Raw genomic sequence first — 22236 nt, forward strand, 5'->3', positions numbered from 1 at the left:
TCTGCTGCTTCTAGCCCTCCTTTACATAATGCAGCGTGACCGGAAGACATTGTTAGAATTTAGAGAGAAGAAAGCGTTGCATATGTAGTTCCAGAAAACCACTGACGACCATCGTGTGCTTCCCCTCTCCTACCATTTCCATTCAAGACCCACTAGCTCAGACAAATAAAATATGATATTTGTAGATTTTTTTCAGAGTAGAATCTGGAAATCAGACAGACTACAAAATTCAAATGTGAGAAGAGAATCTTAAAACGTTGTGGTCTATTAAAAAACCTGGTGAAAAACAGTCTCCTTTCCAAGAAGTTACTCTTCTTATGGACCACCCACTGTTTACCAACCACCTAATACTTAAAACCAACAAACAAAAATGGATTGCATGATCTTGAGCAAGGAGGAACCTTGCCAAGAACTGAGTTTAAATGTTCCTAGAGTAGAATGTAACCAGCAAAAGAAAATGCTACATTCTGTTATTTCTGGTTTTAGGTTTAAGTTCATGTGCTCATCTCTATTTCTTAGTATTTGTATATAAAGATACAGCAATAACCTTGTTTTGATAATAGCTGAAGCCTAAAAAATGCATTTTGCAGGACAGTCCAAATACTCCACAGTAGTAATACAACAGAATTTAATTAATTAGTTATAATTCTGAAGTAAATCCTATTTAATAGAAAAAAAGAGTGGGTAGGCAAGTGTACATTGAATGTTTTGTACACTGGTATGATTTGAATGTTTTGTACCTGATGAACCTTCCAGCATACTTAACTGAGATATTAGAATAAATACAAAAAAGAGAAAAATAGTGGGATTTTATTTCTGCCAATATGAGTGGACATGTATGGTTGAGAGAGTTATAAACTTAAAATAATATATCAAAGGACACTAATCTGTCAAGGGATATATTCTGTCTCTGCAATGACCCTTATGTTGTATGCAAGTCTGTCTTGGTGGATTTCAGCTTATTTTGCAAAAATGGGTTAAAAACTCTGATAACTTTTTGAGATGAAAATAATACAATATTCTACATGAAAAATCATAAAATATTACACATGTTAATCCAACATATGATTTTACATGAGCTATTTCTTGAGCTGAGGGTTGAATTGCAGAACTGAGACATGGGGCACTAGATTCTGTTAGCATTTGTCCTAAAATAAATGTTTCATTCAGGCATTATTATTAAATTTGGTGGTATAATTGGTAAACGCTCTTCCATTTACCACTTTATACACTTATTTATACTTTATACACTAGATCTACTCTATAGACTTTTCTAGACTTACGTCTGCTCTCTGGCTATCAGTTGTAATAGGCCAACTGGCAAGAGGTTGAATGGTATAAGGAGAATGAGGTGGGTTTTTCTTTGCATAGGATACCCCCACATCCCACACTGTCTCCTGCCAGGGCCCTTCACCACACAGCTGCAAGGGTCCCAAGGCCCTTATCGTTCCTTCAGCTCTAATGTGATGACCACAGACACCTGTTGTGTTTTCTCCAGATTCTGTCCCATCCTGTATGGTTTCCCTTAAGTCGGCTTGCACTTTACAATTCAGTCTTTTAATCAAACTAATCTCAAATTACCCAACAGGGTGTCTCTGCTTCCATCTGGATAATTGATACAGTCTCTGTACAAGGTTCTTTCATGGAATGTACATTTAATTGGCATGTGTTTATGGCAGTGCCAAGGAGACCATTAAGAAACACTTACATAATTAAGCTAATTTCAGATGGTGATTAGTGTTATGAGGAAAATGAAATCAACTGTCTTTTACAGTGGTGTCAGAAAAGTCCTCTCTGAGAAAATCCTTTAAAGTTGCAATCTGAGAGAATTGGAGGAGACAGACCTGGAAAGAACAGAAGGAGCATCCCAGAGAGGGAAGCAGGAAAGTACTTTGTAGGAGCAAGAATAGTCCCTTCAATGAATACCAGAAGAGTCAATGTGGCTATAGCTTACTGCTATGGGGAAGGATGGGTAAAATAAGACCACAGAGGGGAAAATAAGAAGTAACACAGTGACTTCAAAGACAAAAGCATCTTGAAAATCAACAAATGGGATCCAACTAAAGGATTTCTGCACAGCAAAGGAAACAATCAACAAAATGAAAAGACAATCTATGGAATGAGAGAAAATATTTGCAAATCACATATCTGATAAGGGATTAATAGCCAAAATATAAAAGAATTCATACAACTCAGTAACAACAACAACAAAAAATGAACAATCTGATTTGAAAATGGGCAGTGGAACTGAACAGATACTTTTTTCCAAAAAATGTTACACAAATGGCCAACAAGTACAAGAAAAGGTGCTAAACATCAATAATCATCAGAAAAATAAAAATCAAAGGATTATCACCTCACACTTGTAAGAATGGTTGTCATCAAAAAGATAAGAGATAACAAGTGTTGGCAGGTGTGAAGGAAAGGGAACACTTGTGTACTGTTGGTGGAAAGATGAATTAGTGGAACCACCATGGAAAATTTTGTACAGGTTCTTCAAAAAATTAAAATTAGAATAATCATATTTTCCAATGATCTCACTTTTGTGTATATACCCAGGGGAAATGAAAAGAGGATCTCAAAAGAGGTATCTGCACCTTCATGGTCACTGTAGAATTATTCACAAAAAGCCAAGATAGAGAAAAGACCTAAATGTTTATCAACAGATGATTGGATAAAGAAGATACCCCCCCCACACACACACACACATTCACACACAGGAATATTATTTAGCCAGGAGAGTGACAAAATCCAAACATTTGCAACAGCATGGATGAAACTTGAAGTCATTATGCTAGTGAAATAATAGAGAGAAAAAGAAATATTCTATGATATTATTAATATGTAGGATCTAAAACAGCTGAACTCAATGAAACAGAGTAAAATGGTGGTTACCAGGAGCTGTGGAGTGGGGGAAATGGGAGATGTTGGTCTAAGGCACAAATTCCAGTTATGAGATGGATACCTTCTGGGGCGCTAAGGTACAGCATGGTGATTATAGTTAATTTTACTATTTATATACTTGAAAGTTGCTAAGAGAGTAGCTCTCAAAAGTTCTCACCCCAGAAAAGAAATGGGAATTATGTGAAGTGATGGAGGAGTTGGCTAACACTGTGGCGGTAATCACCTTGCAATATTTAAGTGTATAAAATCAATGCACTTCATATCTTAAACTTCCACAATGTTGTATGTCAAGTATTTCCCAAAAAAGCTGGAAAAAATGCTAATTATTATTTTGAGACTATTGAGAGAGAGAGAGAGGAAGAATGGATGAATGGCTTTATTCTCCACTCACTAAGGATTTGAGTCCAAAGTCGTCCTGGGTCATTAGTCTGCTCTTACAAGAGAAGTCGTAGTGGTGAGATGGGAGCATGAACATATAACACTTCCCCTCTACTCTGAAATCCAAGTCTCTCAGAGTGAAAACTTCACATGACCTCTACCTTCCCACTTACCTCTCCAATCTTATCTTTCACAACTCTCTGCTTTGGTCACCAGAGCTTTGCACACTCTTTTCTCTCTGTGGGGAATGTTTTTCCTATGGTTTACTCATGAATAGCTCCTCCACTTCCTTCATATCTTTTCTCCAAGCCCTTGTCATAGGATTTTCTTGGGCATTCTACCTAAAATTCTATACTGATTTAGCTTCCTGTTGCTTCTGTAACAAATTGCCACAGACTAAATGGCCTAAAAACAACACGAACTTATCATCCCACAATTAGGGAGGCCAGAAGTCCAACATGGATCTTGAGGTCCAAAATCAAGGTTGTGGCTAGATGCATTCCTTTCTGAAGGGTTTTTATCTTCTAAAAGATGTCTGACTTCTCTGGCTTCAGGCTTTCTTTCTCCACTTCAATGGTAGCAGCATAGCACCTTCAAATCTTTCTTGGACTCTGACTTGCCCACCTCTCTCTTACACTTTTAAGAACACATGTAATTAAATTGAGCCCACACAGATAATGTAGGATATCTCCCCACCTTATCCACACATAAATAACAACCCTAATTCCATCTGCAACTTTAATTCCCCTTCCATATGTAGTATAACATAATCACAGGTCCCAGGGATTAGGACATAGACATATTTAGGAAATCATTATCCTGCATACCACACATAACCCTCCCCAGCACTTCCTAAGCTCTCTCTCTATCACTTTCTCCTTAGCCCTATTGCTATTCAAAACACTATATATTTTGCTTACTTTTTGTGTTTCCCCAAATAAAGTGAATATTCCTGAAGGTCGGAATTTTGTCTTTATTTTTTTCTTCCCCGTAGGATACCTGGTTCTAGAACAATGTGAGGCATATTGTAGGCACACAATAAATATTAATAAAATACACAAATTAATATATAACAATAAGCGTAGGTGATGCATGGAAAATTACCATACATTCTTTAAGAGAGATGATGATTGACTATATTACTAACAACCTTGGTCATTATTGGTGGTTGATCATGAAAATACTCATGATGTAAGTTTGAGTGAGATGGAGTTGTTAGGATAGATCCATGTATGTGATAGCTGGTATGTTATGGGGGAAAAAAAACCAATTAAATGCTATTTTTGCACCTGAAAATGATATCTCTTAGTAGATCACAGACTCCAGTGTTGGCCATGTCATGATTAACCTTCTAAAATATGAATCTGGAGGAAGCATTAGCAAATATGTCATAATGCTCAAGTCTTTTAGGAACTGCTAATAGATGGTAGAATAGAAAAAAATAATTATAGCTAAAGATGGATACCTTAACTTTAGCACTGTCAGTGGAAAATTGTTTTTTTTTCAATTCCACAGCTAAACTGTATTTAAAAACACTTGTATAAGACCTGCTTTTGCAGCAATTTATAGGAAAAGCTACTGAGTTTCTTTTCATTACAGTCTTAAATTTGCCTAAAATGTGAAATGGGGTTTTTAAAAACTAGTACAATCTTTAAAAATATTACCAAACATGTTGTGTCTATCACTACACAGATGAAGTGTATAATTTAAAAAAAATGCTGTTGCCAATAATCCAATAATGTATGTTGAGGACAAGAAGAATTATCAAGTTATCTTCAGTAGAAAGAAAATTTCAAGAACTTCTTCCCACCGATAGCACACCTTAACTGCGCTTTAAGACTCAGCAGTCACTTGCCAGGGCCTCTTTCCTCAGGAAGTTCCCCTCTCAGTCTCTATCAGTGCTCAGCAGTCATACTACGTATTAGAAAATTTCATCCTACAAAATTCAACTGTAATCTTCTGAGGACCTGATGGCCTCCCTCCAGTTGATGGGGATCCATTTGAGGATCTACTTGATTCATCTTGATATCCTAATAGCAGAACACCTGTGAGGCCATTGGGTCTATATCAACATGCATCACATGAATAAATAGAGCCAACACCACTAGCTCATCGCTCATCACCTGCTTGAAGACTTCCACTAACAGGAAACTCACAATCTCATGAGGCACTCCTCTTATTTAGGGGCAAGTACTGACATCTTCTTTCATGTCTATGAAACCAAAATTCTTCCTGTAACTCATACCAGCTATTGATACCCCTTTTCCTCTCAAGCAGCACAGAATACAGCCAGTTCCTCTACGACATAACAGCTCTACAAGTTCCAAAAGTCATGTATCACATGCCCCTGGAGTATTTTCCTTTTAAGGCCAAACATTCTCAGTTCTATCTGCTGATGTGTGCATTCCATGATTTCTAAAATAAGGCAAGTGAAGTTCAAACAGAGTTCTCAGGAAGTGAGACAATGCAGAGTACAAGGGAACCATTCACAGGAGCACATTTTTAGTCATGCAATTTTACTATACATATGCAAAATATTATAAAATAGGCAATATATGATGCAATAGCTTAATAATTGTCTATTTCCTTGACATATTTTTCCTGCCCTATATTCATTAGCATCTATTGCTTTCCTTGCTCTCACTATGCCCATAATATGACCTCATCTAAATGCAAAAAGTATTAGAAGCGTGACGACTCTGTGTAGGTAACCACTCTTATTTTGCCCTTGAAGAAAGAAGATGCTTTCTTTCTTTCATCAGCACCTCAGCACTGAGGTGTCTAAATCCCTCAGACTTTACTCTGAATTGATATCGAAAGCATTTCAAGCCATGAAACATTGTAAATATTTATATAGTAGTATAAAAATTAGCTCAAAATATAGTCTAACCCGTGCTTTAATTATACTCTGGGGTTTAAAACACCAACACATTGTTAAAGACCTAAAAGAATAAATATCAGTCAGAATAGGGGAGGAAGTTTCACTTAAGACATGGGCCTGGAGATTATAATTCCTGAATAAAAGGTGATAGTCAGACTTAAAGGGTAAAAATCTTGAAATGTCAGTTCTCTCAGCAACATTTATCAGATTTCCCTGAACAGAAGCTAGGACAGAATCACAGAGCACGAAACAGCAGAATGGTGAATAAAAGGGAAAAAAATAGCTCCTGAATTCAACTCAACCCTCACTCAATTGTTTTCATAAGGATTCTATAAAGGCATTTATAAACATATAAAATAAAAAACTTATCTAGGATCATGACCTGAGCCAAAGGCAGTCACTTAACCGACTGAGCCACCCAAGTGCCCCAATAATGTGAATGCTCGTAATGTCACTCAACTGCACACTTAAAATGTTTAATATGGTAAAATTTATGTTACATATATATTTTATCACAACAAAAACATTTGAAATTTATAGGTTTAAAAAAACGTTGAGGTAAAATACATAATGACGCTTTCTCAATTAGGGATCAGATCATTTGGAAAATGGAACATATCATCACCACATGGTACACGAAACAGCAATATCTAGTTACCCAACTCAGACTAGATTTTGAAATCATTTAGGGAGGAAGTGAAATATTTTAAAAGAATTTTAAACATAAATTAAGAAATGAGGTCAATCATTTATGGTAATATTTGTTTTCTTAAATAATTCTCTTATTAATGCCGTAGAGATGTTTGGCATCCTGATTTCATGCACTAGATAAAATATTATAATGCCTGTGTTTAATGTTTTATAGATTATAGATGTTTTTCTAATATAAAACCACTAAGTATAAAAATATACATAATATAATATGCTAATATGACAAACACTTGAATGTTTTATAAATAGTAAGTATAATGAATATGACTGTTATTTAATGTCATAGATTTGGGACGCGTGGGTGACTTAGTCTGTTAAACATCTGACTCTTGATTTCAGCTCAGGTCATGATCTCAGGGTAGTGTGCTCAGTGGGGAGTCTGCTTGAGATTCTCTCTCCCTCCACCCCTCCCCCCTCTCTCATACACACTCTATCTCAAACAAATAAATAAATCTTTAAAAAAATGTTTTATAGATTTATCACATTTGAGGTTTTTAAAGTATTTAATAATCATTTGAAGTATATATATACATATATATGTATATATATATTATTTCTGAGCTTATTTCATAGAATGCTTTAATTTATATTCCTTATAAATAAACTTCCTATATTCACTTGGGTAGCATGCTAGGAATGTTTGTCAAAAAGCAATATCACTACGGAAATAGGTTTTATTTTCTCATTCCAAATGAATAATAAATGGTTATATTTATCTCTTCATAAATATTTAGGCACCAGAAGTTCTGATGAGACTCTTCCTTTAAAAATTATTTTAAAGTGTATTCTACACTCAAATGTGGAAAATTTTAGATAATATTAGTTTTTCATGCATTTTATTTAATAACAGCAAAAGGAATCATGAAAGGAAGCTATAGGGCTGGAACAAATGGAGACTATTTCTGAGAAATTGCAATTATCCTTGATTTTTGATTTACTCTTATGTACCACAAGGTGATAAATTTGACAAAAAGTCTTCTTAATGGTCTCTGTGCATGAAGAACTAGTTATCATTCTATTAATGAAGTGCCTCATCATCCACTCTTTTCCTGTCTAGTGGTCTGAGGCATTGTTAGTATCAAGACTTCTGTCTCCAATGAAAATCAATGCTTCAAAAAATCGATTTCATTGCTTATGCCAGAACTGTTTCACCTTTGGTTCTAAATAATAAGCATTACATAAAATATAAATACATAGTTATTAAAGGCATCTTATGAATATACACACTCTCTTGTAAGATAATACTTTCTAAAGGCATTAGAATTCGTTTAAAGTTGATTTTGACCAAGTAAAGCCAAGGGGACAGAAAGTGTTTTGAGGGGCGCCTGGGTGGCACAGCAGTTAAGCGTCTGCCTTCAGCTCAGGGCGTGATCCTGGCGTTCTGGGATCGAGCCCCACATCAGGCTCCTCCGCTATGAGCCTGCTTCTTCCTCTCCCACTCCCCCTGCTTGTGTTCCCTCTCTCGCTGGCTGTCTCTATCTCCGTCAAATAAATAAATAAAATCTTAAAAAAAAAAAAAAAGAAAGTGTTTTGACTCATAGAATTATTGTCTGTCTGGTATTAATTCGACTACAACGATTATATTCTTAATCTATGCTCTATGCTTAAGTTCATCTTTGCATGATTTTCTCCTACTGTTCAGTTACATACTGACTAGGTCTATAGTTATTTCATCAGTATTAATTCCTTTATCTTTCTTCTGTCACACTTATTCTGAGTATTTAAACTCACCTGTTCTATAGAATTAATCTATTCAACCCACTAAGTATACTCTAATACCCAACCTCCCTGCATACCCTCCTTTCTCTTTTTTCCATTCTCTCTGACTCTGAGGAGTGCTTCTCAGAGGCTGAAGAGATCTAAGACACATATATTGCCCATACTTCTGTTTCAAGTTAGATTATCCATTATGGTAAATTTTGAAGAAGAAATAATCCATAATGTTTTCATCTGATAAAAGGATTTATTATATTTTAGATAATTTTCCTTCACTATTTGTCTATATTTTTAGCCTGTTGTCCAAACCTTCCTCATCCTTCTGGAATTCTGTACCATCATAAATTTCATTGAACAACTTCCCCAGATTCTTTCCTCAACAATTGCCCCCCCTTTTTTCCTACAAATATGTATGATTTCCCACAGTTAAGCAACAACCGCAACAATTCCTTAACATCTATCTCGCCAAATATCTTATCTCCATTGCCATACTTCTTGAAAATAACTCATATTGTAGACGTAACTTCCCTGTCACGCACTCGGTCTTAACTTTGGACACTCTGACTCTCGGTTTCTGACCCTCTTTCCAAACCAAAAGAGCTTCTATGTCCTAAGCAAACCTTTATAGATTTCCTTCTTAAAGGACAGATGTTGTCCTTATTACAAACTACTCTTTTTTAGGTTTATAAAAGGGAGCAACTTCTTGCCTTAATCCCATAACATTTTGCTGATTTCTGTCCCTCTACAGGCTTAATGAGAAGAGTAGGAAATGAAAGAATAGCAGGTTCATTTGCAGAAAGTTTTCACAGGTTCTCTTTTCCTATTTAATTGACTTTATGTTTCCAGGTGACATTAAAACATGGCTAATTATTAATCAACCTGTATCTAATTGGTATTCCAGATTTTAGCAAATACTTATGGGGAAGTGTTAATTTTGAAATGTTAAGCCTATTTGAATATATAGTGTCTGAAATTAAGACTTTTCAAATTGATATCACTTTAAAATTTATTTACAAATTTAAAAAGTAACATTAGTCTAGTACATTAACAATTTATTTCATTATTGTAACCTAATGTAATAAATAGCATTGAATTCAATATGCAATATATTATAATGTGCCATATAAGTTTATGAAGTAGCTGTCATTGTGGAGTTCTGTTTTAACTGTGACATGGATCACCTATTTTGATGGTCAGCATGGCCAGATCTATAAGAATTTTGGAAAATATAGAAAGGGCAGGATAGTATGCACATAGAAGATTTTGTGTTCCCTTTAAAATAAAATGAGGTCCCTCTGCTCTAGAGAATCTGTTTTTTGAATGCTAGGTAGTTTTTAAGGAGATCTGGCCATTCTAATGTTTTGACTGAAAAATTAGACTAGCTTCAAAAGCAGAGACCAGAAGAATCAGTGATTTGGGTGTTTCAAGTTTGTCAACCCTCTTCTCCCCTCTGCTAGAAGCATAAGTCTCTATTAATCCAAATCCAAATCAATTATCCATAACTCTTGATAAACAGAGCAAAAGAAGCTCCATGATCTTACCACGTGTTGATAAGGCCCCGAACTGCATATAATTGAAACCAAACAAGAAAATCTGGAAAGAAAATCTATTTTATCCAGAAGAATCAAAAAGAAAAATATGCCCAGGCTTTTGAAAATGTAAAGTAAATCGTACAGGGAAGCCCCAACTTGAGACTGGGACTTGACACGTATATGTACAATGGCTTACATTTACACAGGGTTCAATCCAGAGGCAGTGGTTCTGCAGCCATAAGGTAAGATCCTATCTTCCTTCGTTTAATGTACAGCACACTGAATCTTTACTGCATTTTTAGAATAGGTCACTTCCCATGCCAAGATTTAATTAAAGTTTAAATATTTGAAAGGGGTGGTGATAATGTTGTCTCTAATAAAAAATTTACCTGTCTTGGGATCAATAGAGAAATAAGGTTGTCCCTGAAGAATGCTATAAACGACTCTGGCACTGTTTCCATAGGTCGGGTCATCCGCGTCTGTGGCCTTGACCTGGAGCACATATGCACCTGGAAAATAAGACAGTATGACTCTAGCATCTTTGTTTTACAGAGCTCAAGGTCATGTTTTTTATCTGTTGGACTCCATTTTTTTTTTAATTTGGCATTCCTCAATGATTCTGTGAATATATCATGCTACTGAGAATGATGTAACTATTATAACCAAAATGTTGGGCAACAATATAGCTAGCTGTTAGTGCAAATGATACATATTTTAAAAATCTATTTTAAAAGCTATGTTCATTTCCAGTAGCTAAATGATTGAACTGAAAGTCATCATGATAGCTTTATTGATTTATACACCAAAGGAAACATGACACTGCTTACATTAGCTCATCCGCTTCCTATAGATGCTTTAATTTCATGATTAGGTTATCAATAGAAAAGCTAAAAGGTTTGAAGGCTTACTGAACTTTAGAGGCTGTAAGTAACTTGCACTGCTATTTAAAAATCAACAACTACATACTAGCGTTAGGAAGACTTTAATTAAGACAGAATATTTGAGAAATTGAGGAACCCGAAATAATTGCAATTACACCTACAAGAGCACCTCTAGGCTCCAAGACTGAATTAACCTAAGGATTCAGTGACATAGGAAAACATTAAAGATAATCCAAATTCTCTGTATCTTTTCTCATGTTTTGACTATAAGAAGCTCCTTTAACTTCTTGTTAAAAAAGACAAAAAGGAACTTTTTGTCTTATAGATTCATGGTAATAGTTAAGTCTTTCTTTAGGAACTTTTTGACTGTACCTTCATATCCTGCTCGGCATTACTACACTGAGTTGAGAACAAAGTAAAATCAAAATTGTCAAGTTTGAGATAAACAAAATCAACATGTTGCTAATGGTGAGAAGGAAATCTCTATTGAGCACAAAGGGAGTGATACGTACACCCAAAGTTATACAATGGACAGAATGCTCCTATTCTTGGAGGCATTTTGGGAACAAAGAATTTCTCCTTTCCAATCAGTTATTCATGCAGGCTTTTCCCTTCAGGCAGTACAAAACTAGAACAAACTAAATCTTAAAAGTTTACTTGCAAGCTAAGGGAATGAAACATCTCTTTCCTCTACCCTTTTGTCTGTTTGTTAGGAAGTAAAAAAAAAAAATTTTAAATGATAACTTTCAGTAGACATTCAATACCAAATGCTTTACCTGAAGAATGCTTTTGGTGAGTTCTAGCTATATTAAGAGATGAATGATAGGTTTTTATTTCAACAGTTTTTCCCAGGAAAGGAAACTTCTAGAAGGAAAGTAGGCAAATATTTCTGAGATGTCAAGGGTGATAACATTCCTTATTATCCACCATCACCATCATGATCATCATTATCAACATTTGACAAATAGGCATTAAGGACCTATATTATATATTCATAAAAACTATGTTCTCCTTTTCTAAATTCTCCTCTTTCTTCCTTTCTGTCACACAGTGATTTTTCTGGTATGACCTGGATCATTACTATCACTGCATTGCACATGTGCTATATAGGCAAAGTCTGCAATTCCCCAATCATAGGTATAAATATTGTAGTTAAAAAGCTGTGTGTTGGGGCGCCTGGGTGGCACAGCGGTTAAGCGTCTGCCTTCGGCTCAGGGCGTGATCCCGGCGTTATGGGATCAAGCCCCACATCAGGCTCTTCCGCGATGAGCCTGCTTCTTCCTCTCCCACTCCCCCTGCTTGTGCTCCCTCTCTCACTGGCTGTCTCTATAAAAAAAAAAAAAAAAAAAAAAAAAAGCTGTGTGTTGTTCTTCTCTAAGGATATATTCGAAGAAAAAGGTATTGTATCTGCTAAGAAATTTTTAGTGAGAAATTTAATAAATGTTAACCTAATTCACACCATATCCTCAATAAGAAAGACAAAGATGAATGAGATAGGGAATATTTCTTTTTTTTTTTTTTTAAGATTTTTTATTTATTTATTTGACAGAGATAGACAGCTGTGAGAGAGGGAACACAAACAGGGAGAGTGGGAGAGGAAGAAGCAGGCTCCCAGCGGAGGAGCCCGATGTGGGGACTCGATCCCGGAACGCAGGGATCACGCCCTGAGCCAAGGCAGACACCTAACGACTGCGCTACCCAGGCGCCCCAATAGGGAATATTTCTTAATTTACTTCTTTAAATATTTGAGTTTAAATTTTAAAAAATGATTAACATAAAGCATTTAAAACTACTTTTGGAGAAAACTATTTTTCTGTATATTTAGTTAAGGTTCATATTAATATTAAAAACAAAAATGTAAAAGGGAAGATACTATATTATCCAAAAAACTGGAGTAGCCTCCTTGTACATAGCAGTCATCTTGGGATTTATTCTCTTATCATCCAAATTCAGGGTGGCAATGTGACCACTCCAAATGTTGAAGTGCAGAGAGAATGTAACTCACAGAGAAACCATTCCTTTATACCCAGCTGGAGAGAGAGTGTACAATATGCAATTGAGAATACTGAACTGCTTAAATTATCCATGTAACACTGCTCTGATCAGTAGTATATTAATTCATGTAATTTTTAATAATACAGCCATTACTAAAAAAGTTGCTTTATAATAATAGTTAAATTCTAAATTTTAAGCACTCTCTACATATGTATAAGATATAAGTTAATATCATACACACACACACACACACACACGCACACTTACAGAAGAGCAAGGGACAGAAAAAGTGACCACTGAGAGTTATAGAAATATCACCTAGAAAGAACAGTCTTTAAGAGAAGTTCATTTGTTATATAAATTGCAACAAAATAAGGATTTCTCTAAAATACCTAAATACTTGAAAATTAATATGAGAACCAATTTGGATATAATTTTTAGTGTGCATGTGTGTATATGTCAAAATATATTTGAAAAATCAGTTGCATTTTGTAAATTCACAGCTGTAATATGATGTGATTTCAGCTTTTTTATATCCTTTAGTGTCAACAAGAATGGGCTCATATAAAATGGTAGAGATGTGGGAGTAGAACTGAGCCCTAACTCACAATTTCTGCCCAAGTAGACATTAACTTGCTGATTGATTCATTTCTTCTTTCCATCAATAAATGTTCAGTGGTACAAACCATATACCAGGTACTGTTCTCAACCATAAAAAGCAATGTGTTGCATAACTATTTATTCTGGCAAATGCCACCTCCAGCATGACAGTTCTATATTCTATGCATTTTTTACATTTGGGGTGTTAGAAAAACTTGCTAGAAATACATTGAAAGTATAAGTGGTTCAGTTGGTTAAGTGGCTGACTACTGATTTTGGGTCAGGTCATGATCTCAGGGTCCTGGGATGGAGCTCTGCTCCATGCTCAGCAGGGAGTCTGCTTGAGATTCTCTCTCTCCCTCTTCCTCTGCCCCTCCGCCTGCTTGTGCTCTTCCTCTCTCTGTCTCTCTCTAAAATAAATAAACAACTCTTAAAAAAAAAAGAAAATATAAGTGAATTAGATTTAATTTATAGCTTCTATAAAGTCTTTTTTTAAATTTCCTAGATGTATAAAAATATTCCACTCATTCAATATGTTCTTTGCTTTTTTGTTGCTGATGTTGGCTTTTTTGTCTGTTTGTTTTGTTTTGTTTTTTTGTGGTTTTTTTTGTTGTTGTTGTTCTTTTGTTGTTTTTGTTGTTCTTTGCTTTTTATCACCCCTGCAACTGTCTCAACTGGTCTGGACCTTAACATTCATAATCGCGAGGCTGAAAAGCATCCTAATTGTTTCCTCCTCCAGCCCCTTTCACACAGGAGCATCAGAGTCACGGTCCCATAACACAAGGTTGATCATGTTATTCCCCTTTCTTTAAAAAAATAAGTTAATTTTTTTTTAAAATCGCTAATGGATTTCTATTCCTCTTGAAAGGAAAATCACCTAAACTCATTGGCGTGACAGGAATGGTTTCAAACTCTCTGCAGATTAAGTTTCTGTTGGTGCTGCCAGAGACCCCACGCGGAGCCTGTACAGACTTAGTTACTGTGGAGCTGAGGCTCTTTCCCGCCTCTGCATTCTTGCCCAAGTGATCCAGCTACCTGGAGCATTTGCACCTCCACCATCTGGAGAAATCCTGTACACCCTTGATGTCCCAGCTCCACGGTCGCTTCTGTCAATGCTTGCTTTTCTACTCCCAAGCAGACATAATTTGCCCACTCCTCTGTATTCCCAACGGTCTTAATACATTTTTATTTTTTGAAACTCAGTTCATTATGCGTTTTTTCTCATGGACTACAAAATCTTCTACATCATCAGCCATTCCATATTCATTCTTTTTACATCCAGTCCGTCATGACATAAGTCCCAAATATTTATTAGTTGGATACTTACAATACTCGTATGTACGTATAAAAGACACAAATACTACATATACCATACTTTAAATGGAGACCTGGCAGTTAGTTATGGCCTTTAGAGTACTTTTTGACACTACGTTGTGAGTTTAACTTGAAATTCTAAAGTACATCACAGTTCTCACTTAAGAAAGCAAAACCAAAATGAGTGACATGACATAAAAAAAAATCACATAAGCAAGATTTAGTCACAATATGAAATGCACACCCAAGGGGAGTTAATACAAGTTTTTTTACTGAATAATTTTAACCCTTCTCAAGACTGAAGCATAAATAGGAAAAGAGAGACAAATCATATCAAGAGAGACATATAACTTGCTTTCAGCTTTTGCCTTATGTATAAATTGCGTTATAACTAAGAAATAATGCAATTCCAGTTAGAAAGGTATAGAATGATAAATACACGGACATTTCTTTCCAAATAGGATTGGAAAACATTTTATTACATAAAAAAGGCATTAAGCAGCAGAGAAATGTAAAGCAGAAAGGTTTTCAGAGAATCAAGTTAGAGACTGGATGTGTGAATGTGCACCCGCACGCATGTGCACACACACGTGAAAAGATCCTACCAAGGAATAGGCTGCTACTACACATTGAAACATGAGGTCTGCTAAAGCTAGATTTAATTATAAAGTAGAATTAAGCATGGATGCACAGCAGGTGAGTTTAGTCTTTAAAGTAACTAGGTCTTTAATCAATTTTGCATTACACCTCACTGCACTACTCATGAACACTTGGCTCTTACCTTCCTTCTATGGATTCTCCTCCTATATTTGCCCTTTAAAGTTGTAAATGGCTCCTCTATCCTCTTTATCTCAACAATGGCTGCATATAAAGCTTTTACAGGGATTACTGAGAACATCAATTCCTGGCCCTCCCTCAGAAAGTCTAACTTAAATGTTTTTGGGTATGCCAGGTATCAGAAAGTTTTAACATCTTTGTAGATGAGTCTGATAAGCCAAGTCCTACACAGTTTCGCCAACTAGGAAAGACTGCATTGCTCGCCATTGTGTTTATTGTTTTTGCTTCTGGAGCCTTAAACCCTATGTTTGAATCCTAGGTTGACTTCTAGCCAACTGTGTGACATTCTCTAATTACTTAACCTCTTTGTTTTAGTTTCTTCATATGAAAAGAAAGTGACAAAAATAGCAAGCATCTTCTCACAGGATTAATGAGTTAATATTGATAAAGAAATTATAATAAGTTTTCCACATAGTATGTGCTATTTAAGTGTATGACCAAAAAATGCAGACATACTTAATTTCTGTTCTCCTGCCCCACATGTAGGGTGACAAGACCCAAATTTGTAACACTAGTCCAATTCCTGTCCTCAAGTCCCCCTTCTTAATATTCATATACTGATCTGGACTTTATCTCCTAATTGTGAAAGAAATGTAATTTTGGAATATGTGTTTAAAGTACATTAACATACAGACAAGTAGACTACGACAATGTCCCACTTTGTTAGAGACCCAGGGAAGAAAAGTTTGTATACTTGTTAAATCTGTCAGAAATAATCAGAACTTTTAAAGATTAGTAAAGATATATGTCATAAAAATTCCCCAGAGTGAATTGTATGCCCTCTTGAACTGTACTTCTAGGATAAGAGCAGACAATTTGGTTTTATACTGCCCTCAACTCTGACTCTTCTCAGCCTGGCCACAGGCCATCCCTTGGCACCCCCAATGCTCTGACATCCACTTAGGATTTGGTATTCAGTCCAAGGATCCAAAAGCACTCTAAGGTTATAAAACTTTTGTTCTAGATTTGTACTAAATATTTTAGACTATACATATTTACACCTTGTGATTCAAATGTACTTTGATGGATAAGTGAATCCATTTTTATGAGCACTTTATCTCTCCATTGTATGCCAAGAACTCTATACCACACACACCAGTAAAAATGCTAATGACTGCTCCCAGTGACACACTAAACTCCAATTACCAGTGATGATACAATGTTGTCTCCTTTGTGCCCAATGTAATTGGAAATTATTTTCATGGATGCTCTCAGGAAATTCCATAGAAAACATGGTGAAATACATGAGTTTGGAATTCATTCATTCAGTGGCTCTCAGTTATAATTCTCTAAGGTTTGTATTTTTTCTGAGTTGTATTCTTAAGGATAAAAAATTGCTTTTGTGGGGTGCCTGGGTGGCACAGCGTTTAAGCGTCTGCCTTTGGCTCAGGGTGTGATCCCGGCATTGTGGGATCGAGCCCCACGTCAGGCTCCTCCACTATGAGCCTGCTTCTTCCTCTCCCACTGCCCCTGCTTGTGTTCCCTCTCTCGCTGGCTGTCTCTATCTCTGTCGAATAAATAAATAAAATCTTTAAAAAAATTGCTTTTGATTAAATGCAGTTAGCCAAGATGTTAAGGACCATTAATGTAATCAGTTATTTAACACACACTCTACACTCTTCAAATTATTTCTTGTTATTTGATCGGATGAGTCTGCCATGTTAAGGGTAAAAAAAGATCTCTACCTACCCACCTACAGATCTTCCTCAACCTGCAATGAGATTACACCCTGATAAACACATCCTAGGTTGAACACATCGTAAGTTGAAAATACATTTAATACCCCTGACCTACTGAACATCATAATTTAGCCCAGACTAACCTAAACACACTCAGAACACTTATATTAGCCTATAGTTAGGTGAAGTCATCCAACATGAAGCCTATCTAGAGATTATCTGTATTTATCTACTCATCCATCTACCCATCCATCATGGATCTATATATCTATTGATCAATCTATTTATCTGCATTTATCTTCCTGTCCATTTACCTATTTAGCTTTAGTAAAAGAAAGAAATACAAATTGTGTATGTACGTGTGTAGGTACGTGTGTGTGTGGAAACCAGAAGTACGGGATCCTAGAACTAGCTCTGTAATTAAACAGATACATGATTGTTTTGCAAGTTATTTCAATTCTGTAAGAATAACAATGTAATTTTAGTGGACAGTATGGCAATCCACTCCCCCAGTGAATCTTAAAGCTGTCTGTATAGGTTTCATATATCACTATCTCCCTCATACTTCCATGTATATTAAAAGAAGCCTAACTCCCATGAAGACAGTTGGCTCAAGTTTAAACTGACAAATACAAGCTTTTTTTTTTTTTTTTCTGGCTAATGATGAATGTTTAAGAAGTGGAAAGGTAACCCATGTCAAGCCTATAATTCCAGAGATGTTTGTTGAGAACCTCTGGGAATTGTTCTCTTTCACTTTCTCCCTGGAAGCTGGTGTGCAAATGTCTGAACTACTACTGCCATTTTAACACCTTGAGGGAAACGTGACTAGATACAGTCATTACACAGGAGGCCACAAACTTGAGAATCCCAGGAAAGAAAATGAGGAGTCTTGATCAAACCTGGCTGAAGCTCAACTCCAAGCATTTTGATGATTTGAGACCATAAACCCCTTTTTGTGTAAGATTTTATACTTTGAGTTGGATTGGGATTTTTATTACTTCCAAATTAACAAAATTTTGGCAAGTCACTTAAACACTCTAAGCCTGTTATTTCAAATTGAAAGTAGGAGTATAAATACTTGGGATCACATGGAACTCATTTACGCATTAACTCATGAGATAATGCTTGTAAATTGCTTAGTATAATAACTGGCACATAAGGAGCCCACATCAAAGTGGTTGTTAAAATTCTTCAGCTTTATAATGAAGGTGTAATATTTTATTGTTTCCTTCTAATTCTAATAATTGGTTGTGCAAATTGAAACAAAATCCAATCTTAATGCTTTTCAAAATGTCTTTCCCATGACTGTAGATTAATCTTTCAGTTATAGGATTTTGAACATATTACTGCTCTGTCCAAATCCTTCAATGGTGTGCCATGAATCACTACTTGCCACCTGAAATCCTTCAAGACTGTTCAAAGTCTGAAATCCATCTGTGTTTTCATTCTAAAATTTAACTCCTCAGCTTCTCCGAACCTCCTCTTTGGGAAGTTTGTTTTACCTACTGTCCAACAAAAATCAGAGCTCTGCTAATTAATTTGAGGGTAACAAGTCTAAGCCTGTCATCTGAGAATTAAAAACATATATCTGAATTTCATAAAGGGTTTGCAAAATATAAATTATTATACATATATCACCTCCTTCTGGTTTCTTCCACTATTGCCTGTGTCCAAACCACTTCTCATAATCCAGTCTACTTCTGGAAGTACTGCAGACAAACTTGCTCACTGTTACACTTGCATAGAATACTTCCAAGGCTCCTTCCCTTAACTGAAATCTTCCTTTCCCCTGAGCCTAGTCCCCCCTACTAATGTATTTCAGACTCACAACTGTATTCCTTCAGCTTTCCAGTACTTCTGATTTACTGGTCTTTCCCGCCAAGACTGCAAGGTGCCCCTCATGTTCACCTGTTTTGTCTCAAGACATGTAAGAGGCTGATGCAAATCTCTCTCTCCAGGTTGCCTCCAACTATGGCTGGTCCCCTCAACATTATTTATTCTTGGCTCTGTCCTTTCTACTGTGATCACCATGTCTTAGTCTTCTCTTCAGACTCCCTTTCCACTCCCTAGCCGTCACATGTTCATGCACCTCAGGTTTTCTCTCACTCTGCATGCTTAACACGACACTTTCATTCCTTATTAACCTCCAGGTACCAGTGACTGGACCATCATTTATATTGGCCAGTGTCTGACATAACAAAATTGCAAGTTAACTAGATCAAGATATAACCAATTTCTTGGTTACATTCTAAATTTTTTAATCACTTATTGTTTATACCCAGGGCAGTCTCTGTCACTGACTAAGCATGGCTAAAATATGTTTGTCTTTTCCATTCTGCCATCCTACTTTTCTTCAAAATTTTACTGTTTCCCACTTGCATTACAGTGTTATAATATTTAATACTCTCCCTGTTGCCTGCCATAACAACCTACCATCTATCCGATGTATTTAAGCCACGTTGTATTTTCCAAATTGTAAATTTGATTTTGTCCTCAGCACTACCTCCCATGTTCTTTGGGAATCTGCTTCTACCTACATTCCCAGGTTCATCTCTTAACATGCCCTATGTCTACTTTTTGCAGCATCAATACAATGTTACTTTCCTACAACATACTGCTACTTCATATCCCGCTCTTTACAGGTTTGCATGGATGTCAAAAATGTCCTTTTTCACCCAGGAAAACTGCAGCCCCAATTAAGTACTGGCCTCACTAGCTCCTCTTTCAGAAGCTCATTTCCATATGTTCACAGAGTATCTAGTTTCACATCTCTGCTGTTTCCACTAGGCAGCAAGCATGACATACAGAATAAAGACTGTTTACAGTTCTTTTTGGAATCCCAGTACCTACTATACTTAATACATGTCTCTTGAATGAGAAAATTTTAAAAAATGAGCTGGGCCTAGAAAATGTTTTTGATTAGCTGATGTTAAAAGTTAACAATGAAACCTTTATAATATCTCTTGACCGAGGCAAAAGGTTCAATGTCCCCTCCTGTCAATAATTATGACAGTGATGTTGCTTTACTGTCTGTTACAGAAATCAAAGGAGCAGCTTCAAATCAAAAGTGCTTTGAGAACTCTTAAAATCAGTGCCAAAAGAATACAAGAAATCAATTACTAGCACTTTGGTCATCCTGACATATCGAACCCTGCTAACACAAGAGTGTATAATTCTACTGTTTCAAGGAAAAAAATGCACTTTTGTAAAAGCAAGAACTATACCGAGGTCACATCTGTGAAAAGTTATTATTGTAATAGATAGCAGTTCACATTACCTGGAATCAAGTGAGCTTGATTATTGATTATTTCACAAACTCAAAGACATTATGACCACATGACATGGCACTATTTGCAAAAATGCTCATGAATCCACATGTACAGTGACAGTGTGTATAGCTATGAAGTAACAATAATTATAGTCATTACTGTTTAAATAATCTTAGCTAATAGAGAAAGGTATGTTATAAGTGTGTAAATTACTGTGGTTTTATTGTAAGGTTTTGTTCCTTTTATGTTGCCGTGGTTGAATGCTACAATGATTTAAGCTGAGGTTTGGTTTTAGTAATTGCTACGAAAATAGAAGACTCAGAAACCTACTTGCTTTGCTAGGTTCATTGTAACCCAATTTGTCAGGGCAGGATGCACTGTAGCTAAACAAAACTGAAACTTCATTAGATTTCATATGCTTTCTTTTTTTAAAATTTAAATTCAATTAATTAACATATAATGTATTATTAGTTTTAGAGGTAGAGGTCAGTGATTCATCAGTTTTATATAATACCAGTGCTCTTTACCTCACATGCCCTCCTTAATGTCCATCACCCAGTTACCCCATCCCCCCACCCCTCACCTCTCCAGCAACCCTCAGTTTGTTTCCTATGATTAAGAGTCTCTTATCTTTGTCTCCCTCTGTGATTTCATCTTGTTTTATTTTTTCCTCTCTTCCCCTATGATGCTCTGTTTTGTTTCGTAAATTCCGCATATGAGTGAGATCATATGATAATTGGTTTTCTTTGATTATTCACTTAGCATAATACCCTCTAGTTCCATCCACATTGTTGCAAGTGGAAAGATTTCATTTTTTGATGGCTGAGTAGTATTCCATTGTATATACGTACCACATCTTCTTTATCCATTCATCTGCCAATGGACATCTGGACTCTTTCCACAGTTTAGCTATTGGTGGACATTGCTGCTATATACATTGGGGTCCAGGTACCCTTTCAGATCATTACGTTTTTATCTTTGGGGTAAGATTTCATATGCTTTCTAATAGAAATTCTCCCAATTGATGCACAAATGACAATGGTTAAGCCAAATGATCCTATCCCTTTTTCTTTATAAAATGGGAGGTTTGGAATAGATGTCTTTATTTTATTTTATTTTATTTTATTTTATTTTATTTTAATTTTTTTAATGATTTTTTTATTATATTATGTTAGTCACCATACAGTACATCCCTGTTTTTTTATGTAAAGTTCAATGATTCATTAGTTGTGTATAACACCCAGTGCACCATGCAATACGTGCCCTCCTTACTACCCATCACCGGTCTATCCCATTCCCCCACCCCCCTCCCCTCTGAAGTCCTCAGTTTGTTTCTCATAGTCCATAGTCTCTCATGTTTCATTCCCCCTTCTGATTACCCCCCCTTTCTTTATCCCTCTCTTCCCCTACCGATCATCCTAGTTCTTATGTTCCATAGATGAGAGAAATCATATGATAGTTGTCTTTCTCTGCTTGACTTATTTCACTTAGCATTATCTCCTCCAGTGCTGTCCATGTTGTAGCAAATGTTGAGAACTC

At 35.9% G+C, this 22236-nt stretch overlaps 1 protein-coding gene across 2 annotated transcripts in view; it reads right to left on the bottom strand.

The window, feature by feature from the left end:
* The window catches only part of CDH12 (cadherin 12), a 258791-nt gene that overhangs the window by 80457 nt on the left and 156098 nt on the right, over positions 1–22236 (bottom strand). Inside the window, exon 3 of one of the 2 annotated variants that reach the window (XM_026506725.3) lies at positions 10512–10631. The exons of the other annotated variant lie outside the window; for it this stretch is intronic. Within the exon in view, the coding sequence (XP_026362510.2) occupies positions 10512–10631 (120 nt within the window). The remainder of the gene's footprint in view (positions 1–10511; positions 10632–22236) is intronic. 2 annotated transcript variants of the gene reach the window in all.

The sequence above is a fragment of the Ursus arctos genome, unplaced genomic scaffold (assembly GCF_023065955.2).
Source record: "Ursus arctos isolate Adak ecotype North America unplaced genomic scaffold, UrsArc2.0 scaffold_15, whole genome shotgun sequence".
In the NCBI taxonomy this organism is placed as follows: Eukaryota; Metazoa; Chordata; class Mammalia; order Carnivora; family Ursidae; genus Ursus; species Ursus arctos.